At 30.8% G+C, this 9,721-nt stretch overlaps 1 protein-coding gene across 1 annotated transcript; it reads right to left on the minus strand.

Annotated features, from left to right (window-relative positions):
* Window positions 1-983: 983 nt before the first annotated feature.
* LOC123660763 (V-type proton ATPase subunit D) lies at window positions 984-9,721 on the minus strand. Its single transcript, XM_045595797.1, has 6 exons — window positions 9,584-9,721; window positions 9,377-9,494; window positions 8,022-8,169; window positions 6,257-6,472; window positions 4,111-4,241; window positions 984-1,882 (listed from the first exon to the last, which is right to left on the minus strand). The coding sequence occupies exons 1-6, from the start codon at window positions 9,622-9,624 to the stop codon at window positions 1,793-1,795; spliced, it is 744 nt and encodes a 247-aa protein (XP_045451753.1). The 5' UTR covers window positions 9,625-9,721; the 3' UTR covers window positions 984-1,792.

Raw genomic sequence — 9,721 nt, forward strand, 5'->3', positions numbered from 1 at the left:
CTAGAACAGACTGGTACTATAGCTAAATAAGTTCGAACAATTAATACCTCTTAACTTGCAATTTACTATCAAAGGTCTGATGGGCGTACCCAGTAGTGCGTTAGTAATGTTCGATAAATTACATTTAATAAAATGTGACTAAAATTTAATTTAACTCGTATGCATGGCCAACAAAATCTATACTAATATTAGGTATAAAAAGGTAAAGTTTCTAACTTTGTTTGTTTGTAGGGGGTATTCTTCGTAAATACTGATCCGATCATGAAAATTCTTTCACTAACAGAAAGCTACACTATTCAGGAGTGATATAGGCTATACTTTATCGTTATTGAACATAAAATTCAGTGACAAATAATAGTATATGTAAAATAAATCGGAGAAATGCGGGCGAGATGAAAACTTTACTATATATATATTTTACATCAAAAATAATAATTAACGCCCAACGCACGAGTCAGCTAGTAGTTTATATAGTGTACAATGCTAATATATTTTTTAAAATTATATAAAAAAATACATTAATCAGTAAAAAAAATATTACACACACTACCATGTATTTGACACACGCATGTACCCTCTTTTGTTTAGGTAATGCTCAAACTTATAATTTTTATGAATTATAAGTCGATTTTTGATCACTCCGCGACCACTAGTAATTATATATTTCACTATTAATTATAATTTTTTTTTTGACAATTAGGTCGGCAAACAAGCGTATAGCTTACCTGATGGTAAGCGATTACCGTAGCTTACAGACATCTGCAACAGCAGAAGCATCGCAAGTGCGTTGCCGATCCCTATCCCCAATCCCTCAAGGAGCTCTAGTCATCATACTCACCAACAGGAACACAATACTTCTTAAAAACGGTATTATTTAGCTGTGGTCTTCCGTAAGGTAGAAGTACTACCCCAGTCGGGTTGCTCTCTGCTTGGAAATTTACTGCTTTTCCCTACTTCCGTTAATAAGGTAAAATCAAAAACAATTTCGTCAATAATCATATTTAATATTTCACCAACTTTGTATTTACATAATTACTTAAAATATATTGATCTATTATCAAACAACAATTCAAAAACCATAAATATTTCGGGTGTACTTAAAACAGATTTAGGTATATACTTATAAGCATTACATTGAAGCTTAAACGATCTAATACCGATCTTAAGGTTTTATTTTAAACTACAGATGTTACAGACAATAAATATTCATAGACAGATAAAATATGGCTATAGATAATTAGTGAACATTATCTTTTTTTTTTTGTAGTTTGACAAATAAAATCTCAAGTAAATAAACTAAAGAAAATTGCTGGAATGCTTACATACAAGAACCTACATTTATGCACGTTAGCCAATGTTACGTACTATCGGATTTTAAACCGTAACACGAGGTGATAAGTTATAATTTCAAGCAAATAACAACAATATATGTACAGAGCTATGAACACTGTAATATCATTTTAATTTCTTTACGCAGTCAAAGTGGAAAGCCTACATAATAACCATATTTTTTACGATTGCTTAAAACGTATTAAAAAGTTTAATAAAATTTCTCTTATTAATATAAAATAAGAATATAATCAAGAATTACTATAAACAATAATACTGTAAAGCAATATAAATTATGTGCGAGACTGGTAATTGATTAAAGTAAAAAAAAAAATGCACAACACTTTAATATGTCAGTACAAAATAATGCACGGAAAAATAAAATATATCGAAAATTGGCTCCAAGTTGACTGCAAACACTACGAGGATTAGGTCTGTAGAATAGAAGGTCTCTAAACGGAATTTAGAAGAGCAAGTCTTCGTCTCCTTCGTCGAGTAAGTTTGCAACGTTGTCGCGGACGTCGTTGCTTATTGCGAGCAATTTCGCTTTTCTCTGAAACAGATATTAATTAATATTATTTTCACTAACATAATTAGTAATCCGTGGTAAAGGCGTTGGTATTGCTTTAAGCATTTTTTGTTTATATACTGTGATTGTAATACTGTTGGTTAACGCAAATAAAAAAAAAGTGTGTGTTTACGCACAGGTACGCACGTTAAAAGTTATACTTCATTGGCTAGCCTAACTTCGCGTTGCTTACTTCTTCTTCGTTGACTATACCCTGTCCAATCGTTTTTTTTTTTTTTGACGGTTCAAAAAAATTTGAAATTAGTGACTCCCTCACACGTTACCAATTCGATATGAAATAATAATCGATTTTATTTAAGAATTTTCAATCGATTTAATGAAATACTTTTAGTTTAAAATATTAATTATTCGTTTATTAGGTATCTAAGTTTGTTAAAGAAATAAGTAGGTAGGTATGTGATTTTCAAAGTATATTTGCTCATAAATTTTGTTATAAACTTGATTTAGACTTTATTAGCTACGCGTTTTAAAGTTATATTTCACTAACGCGTGCATATTTACATTTTAAGACAACCGTCAAAAAATAAATAAATGAATGAACGAGTTATTGTTCTTTACTCTTGGTTTGAAATTAAATTCCAAGATTTCAACTTAATTCGTTGCAAATAAGAAATCTTGGAGTCATAGATACTATGTTTATTTCCTTTTTTATTAAATTTATAGAAACTATAATTACATGACGTGAAATTACATTTATCATATGATCGATTTATCATATTTCAAGAAATGTTTCAGTCTGTGGTTGTTTGTTATGCAAATGGCACTTCACTACCCGTCTATAAAATATAACGTTACTGTAGAATTTTTTAGTTCATTATTCCGGAAAAATAAAACTGTAATTTATAGGCGTAAACTGTCAAAAAGAAAATAAACGTTTGCACAAGGTATAGCTAACTTCAGGGTGTCGGTTTTTTGTGACGGTTTGCGCGCGCATCGAAAAAATTTAATCTCATCATTTTACCCTATGGCGCCAAAGAAGTATCACTTCAAAAAAAACAAGAGTCTATCAGGCCCTCACCAATAAAATTTATATTTATGTCATTTTATAACTGTTCTATTGAACAGTTACTGGCTGAAAAACTAACAACCATTCAATCTCCACTCAAGATACACATAGACGATACAAATATTTCTCGTAGTCTGGGCGTTTGTGTTGTGTGTCCGGACTGACGACACAGTATTTCATCCCACTGGGGGCTGATGGATACACAAGAGGTAGTGCAGACTCACAAAATTACAATGAGCGTTAAATCTGATAACTGAGAATGCGAATACAGTATCAGATAAATGATAAAGATGGCACATAAAATAGAACAGACCTATCTGTTTTTTCAACCCAATGAATCTTGAATCTTGTTTTATTTCATCTCTTAAAATGAAATAAAGCAAGATTCATTGGGTTATAAGTGATTTATGAAAAATTTATATTGAGACCATCTTACTCAATACCGGTTAAACTCAATAGGTCGGTCTCCCACTAAGTTGTAATACTACATTGGGATTATAAGTTTCCGACACGGTCAGTCGGAGACGCGGGTTCGAATCCCGCTGGAGCGGTCAATTTTTGATATGATATTCAAAAAAAAAAAATGTTTATAAGTATTTTTTGTGATTGATATAAACACTGTACTCCTATACAAAACACTTAAAATATCTGGGGGTTGGGCACACATACCACTATTTTTTTAGTACTTAATTTGCATTCAAGTCACGATTTGCTTAGTTGTAAAGAAAAACATCGTAGGAAAAGCTATAGTTAGGAATTCTAAGTCATGTCACAATACGCGCCTACATTTTTGAACAACTGAACTTTTTACAAGAGTAGCAAGCAGTGTTTGTAACCATATTCTATGCCCTGTCCTATACCCAAAGGTTGTCTGGAAGAAATCGCTCTTTTAGCGATAAGACCGCCTTTGTACATCTTCCTCTAATTGTACTGCTTTTGTTTGTATATTTTAATGGTGTGCAATAAAGAATATTATTATTATTATAATCTATACTACATTGTATTGTCTGTCGACATTATTTAATCCATATTTTATATTATAAAGCTGAAGAGTTTGTTTGTTTGAACGCACTTATCTCAGGAATTAGTGACTCGAATTGACGCAGTTTGGCGGATTAAGAAATTGAAAAAATATACCTGGTCCAATAATAATAATTTTTTTTAAAATTCAGTAAGGTATCCTTACCGCTTCCGCCTTATCCTTGATAATTTTCTTCTTGTCCTGAATCTTCTTCAGCCGGTAGAACTCCTCACGCTCCAACTCGTCCAACTCTGAGATGATGTACGCGAGAGTACGCTCCAGCCGTGGGATGATCACTTTAATCAAATTATTATATTATTATTATTATTATTATAAAATTGTTACATGAATTTGATTTTTCCTATATAAATTAGAAAAATTCGGAAATCGGCAAGTTTATTAAAATTTCTTAAGCTTAGGAACCCATCCTAAGATGTAATAATAAACTTGTGGTAATTTTAACTCTATCCTATATAAAAGTGTGTTCAACGAGCCGAGATACCAAACGTAAACAAACCAAATGCGAGGTCATTCAACTATGAAGGGTTTTGTAACCTTTTTTTTACTTACACAAATTTTTAAAATGTAATATATATATATATATATATATATTACATTATTATAATATATAAATCACTAGGTCGGCAAACAAGCGTAGGGCTTAGCTAATGGTATAAGATTAGCATAGCTTATAGACGCCTGCAACACCAGAAGCATCGCAAGTGCGTTGCTGACCCTATCCCCAATCCCCCCAGGAGCTCTGGTCACCTTACTCACCAACAGGAACACTGCTTGAAAACAGTATTATTTAGCTGTGATCTTCTGTAAGGTCGAGGTAATACCCCAGTCGGGCTGCTCCACATTTAGAGCAGAAAATTCCTACTGTGCTCTACCTCAGTTAAACTGTTCACATATTTTAATAATTACTTAATTAAATATGATTAACTAAATATAATTATGTATATAAGATTTGATACTTCTTAAATAATAATTATCATAATATAAAAACCACCCCGAGCGCTACAGGACACGAAATGAAATAAAAATAAATAATACAAAGTGATAGGGCCGTCCGCGGTCCGAATGTTTTCAAAGCCAATTAAAATATCGTTCGACCTTGCCAAGAGACGTGCATCAGATAGCAAATAAACAAGATGGAAAGAGAGACTACATTTTGTTTGTTCCGTCATCGCTACGAATAATTTTGTTTGCTCGCAAACGAAAAAAAAACCGACTTCAATTACATCGACGAGTAGTACAACGTAGATCGACGAAAAAATAGTCAAGTAACTGCGCGTTATCAAAGATTACTCAAAAAGTAGTTATCAGATCTCAATAAAATTTATATGTGATCACATGACAAACATCAGCTTTCGATTAAATTAAAAATTATTAAAATCGGTACACCCAGTAAAAAGTTATTGCAGATTTTCAAGAGTTTCCCTCGATTTCTCTGGGATCCCATCATCAGATCCTGGTTTCCTTATCATGGTACTAAACAAGGGATATCTTCTTTCCAACAAAAAAGAATTATCAAAATCGGTACACCCAGTAAAAAGTTATAGCGGATTTTCGAGAGTTTCCCTCGATTTCTCTGGGATCCCATCATCAGATCCTGGTTTTCTTATCATGGTACCAAACTAGGGATATCTCCTTTCCAACAAAAAAAGAATTATCAAAATCGGTACATCCAGTAGAAAGTTATGTGGTATAATACAACGTAGGTCGACGAAAAAAGCGTCAAGTAAAAACGCATTATTAGATATAGCTCGAAAAGTAGTTGTTAGATCTCAAATAAATTTAAATGGGACCAATTGGCACACACCACCTTTCGATTAAAAGAAAATTTGTCGAAATGGCTCCACCCAGTCAAAAGTTCTGATGTAACATACATAAAAAAAAAAAAAAAAAAAAATACAGTCGAATTGAGAACCTCCTCCTTTTCGAAGTCGGTTAAAAAATGATGGGCTTTGTTTACGTTTGGTATCTCTTCTCATTGAACAGACTATAGTTTGTGTATTGAGTCACTCCTTTCCTGATCCCACAATGTTCCATTGTGAAACAAACCATAAAAAAATAGTAAATTACTATAAATATAAAAAATGTATAGTTCCTTCATAATAATTAGGAAATATATTTATAATCTTTATATAGATCAAGAACAGTTCAAGAAAAGGTAGCAAGTAATTTATCATTCTACAATTTTTAAATATTACTGTTAAAATATATTAATAATGATGACAGCCTAGCTTTGGATGGATTACGCACAGATTAAATTTGAAAAACTTTTTTTAATAATTTTTATATTTACCATGCTCAATAGCGTTAACACGTCTGTTAGTGACCTTGATGACCTCATCCAGAGTGACGAAGGAGGTCTGCAGGGAAGCTAGTTCGACGAGCAGTTTCACTGCGCTTTGGAAGTTCTTCTTAAGCTTGGAGAGTTGTTGACCTCCTCTAGCAAGACCGGCCAACTCGTATGTATCAGAACCGTCTTGGTATGACTCGAAAATTGGGAGTGTAACACCTAGAAAAAAAACCATTAAGTTTTTCTTGGCAATCATATAAAACGATAACCAACAATTTATCAATTGAGAAATTTATTTGTCAAATAAATTTTTGTCAATGCATTGTTGACATGACCTTGACCATGCAAAAATGTTTGTCATTGCTGCACCACCTGCGAGAACGTGAGCGTCTTTTATATATATATATAGAGCGTCTTATATATATATATATATGACTAGATCGGCAAACTAGCGTTCGGCTCACCTGATGGTAAGCAATTACCGTAGCTTATAGACGTGTGCAACACCAGAAGCATCACAAGCGCTTTACCGACCATACCCTCAATTCCCCCGAGGAGTGTTTACGTATAGTCAGTTTTCTTATTCAAGTAGGTTTCAAGCTTCAAAGTCATTTGACAGAGTATAATATTATTTAACAAAGCATTATAATTAATATGAAGTTACAAAAAAATGTTTGTACAACCCTAACATTCATAACATGCCTTAATAAATAAGACAATCATCTATATTAACAAAACTGAACTTTGAATGACTGCACCAAATGGGATAATCATTTCTTTTGTGTATGTTGTTTGTACAACAAAATTTGTAGAAACGAAAATGGAATTGAAATTATTTCACTACTGCAAATTAATGCCAATACACACTAAAATAAAATACACATTATTAATAGAACAATATTTTAATTCAAAGATTCAAATAAAAATGAGTCACTATAAATTAACAAGAAATATTACAAATCACACATTAAAAATACCTAGGCATAGTAATTTTTATGGAAAACGTACGCTTGAATATATTATTCCTTTCTTAATAAATAATCTGCCATCGAATTTAAAACAAAAAATTCAAAAAAATAACTATAAAAACATATTTAAAAAATTCTTTTTAGACCAACTTAGAGAGATTGACATGACCGCATTTATTATTTTTATTATGATTATTATCTACTATTTTTTAACCACTTAATGTTATTTTTTTTTCTTTCCAATTATATTCACATGTATAATAATCTATATTTGTATAGCTTTATATCATATTTTTATGTTAGTATATAATATCGTATGTACTTTAGTATTATTAACTTTAGAAACACAGTGCACTGTTAAACTATTCATTGTTTTTGCTGCACTGTTTATCACATAAATTGTATCTTTTTTTTTCTTCTGTAAATAAATAAATAATAAATAATTGATATATTAACAAAAAGAATATGGCTGTACGAAGTTAACTGGCTCAGCTACTTAAAAATATGTATAAAGTTTATCCTCCACATAAGTTACGAATAGACTTAATCAGCAGGAGGTAGGGCCAGGCCATTAGGGCCTGTTTTGCATCAATTATTAATCTACAACTTTTAAGTTCACAATTGCAAATAGAGATATGCAAAAATATAGTGTGATTAATTCAATGGTAAAAAAAGAGTAAATATATCATAACATTTTATCTGTTAGATATGTTCTTTTATCAAATTTTGTGGCAACTGGTGACACAGGTCCTAAATGTTATAATTTGATAACTTGAATAGAACTTTTGAATAGAACTTACCAGCAACGTTATCCTTCTTGGATCGGATTTTTATTTGAGCCTTAGTGACATTTTGCAATACCACTTGGTTGAAATCACCTGTGGTGAACTTGGCCTCTGCTAAAGAAAATGCAGCCTCTTTCATTACTTCACCCATAAGGGTTTTAGTCTGGAAATATGAAATTATAAATGTAAATACCAAGAAAAGAAAGTTTTTACTAACGAAACAAGATATACATTTTCTCTATTTCTGTGAAGCATTTACAAATAAATAGAAATGGTGTTTACTAAGGGAAGAAAAATAACCAATTCTATGTAGAATTTACAAGAAACTCTGAGTATAAAGAAATATGAAAAAAAGAATATATGAGTGATATCAAAGCTTCTTAGCTAAGAAAACAATAAATTTTACTAATTAGCAGATAATGAAACCCGATAAAACTAACATTTCCCCTAATTTGGTTAGGTTAGTTTGATAGTTAATTTGACACAATTGTTTGACAAAATGAACTAAAGAAAAGATAAACTGTTTGAAAATATTAAAAATAAATAAACACAAAATAATAACAAATTTGATATTTTATGACACTTGAAATTCTACTGTAATACTAAAATAAAAACAAATCACCAAGTGTGTTACTAAGAGCAAAACTTGAGAACTAGGCAAAATAGACCTAGTATTTTTAAAGTTTTCTAGTGCCTCTTGACCTATTCTGATGCAATATTTAAAAAAAGGCAATGAATATTTTAAAATTTTACAAAAAAAAAAATATTACAACTACATGCATTTGTCCTATTGTAATATCAAAATATAACCTGTTACTATATTACTTCAAACATGGTACTTATGCCAATAATCATTATTTTTTATTTTGTTTGTCTATTTCTACTAACTCATATAACAGAAACAGCAGGAACAAACACAAAAATATATTAGTAGATTCCTAATCAATAAGAGATAACTAATTCTTCTTTAATCTTAAGATAATCGCAAAAAATATTAAATTATTAAAATGGAACATGAATTACAAATTTTTATTCCGTTTCTTATTAACCCTTTTTTAATAATGACTATTTTAAGTCATCAAAATTTTAAGTCTGTAAATAATGTCTACACAGACACAAACCAAAATAAAATCATACTGATAAATTAATGACTAAAGAATAAATACTTATGTTAAACAATTTTATTTTATTTTATTTTTTTATTTAGAACATTTGATTAAACTGACATCAACAATTTTTTTTTCCAGTCTTATGATCGCTATTTAATAATTTTAATCTTAAGATATAATTTTAAAACTATTCCACATCCTTCTTTTCACTTATGTAAAAGTTATCATTACACTGCAGTGACAAAATAATTAAAATCTTACCTCAATAATTTTGCTCAGGATCATACGGAACCTAACTTGTAGAGCATCCGCTTTCTTTTTCAGAAGACCGTGGCCTTTCTGTGCTCCTGCGAGACGGGCTTTCATTAACATTTGAGCCCTAAAACGCAAAAAATAGCACCGTATTACCCAAAAAGTTGTTTTGTAACAAATAAAGTATTAAAGTGGTTATATCATCAATAAACTTACCCCCGAGACGGGAAAATCGCTAGTCTATCTTTTCCAGACATATTGATTTAGAAAAATATTTGCGTTTTATATTTAATCCCTTTTCAGGATTTTTACTCCCAATCCCAATCACCTGATGACAGAAGACAAGTTGGTGAT

The sequence above is a fragment of the Melitaea cinxia genome, chromosome 16, assembly GCF_905220565.1.
Source record: "Melitaea cinxia chromosome 16, ilMelCinx1.1, whole genome shotgun sequence".
NCBI classification, from domain to species: domain Eukaryota; kingdom Metazoa; phylum Arthropoda; class Insecta; order Lepidoptera; family Nymphalidae; genus Melitaea; species Melitaea cinxia.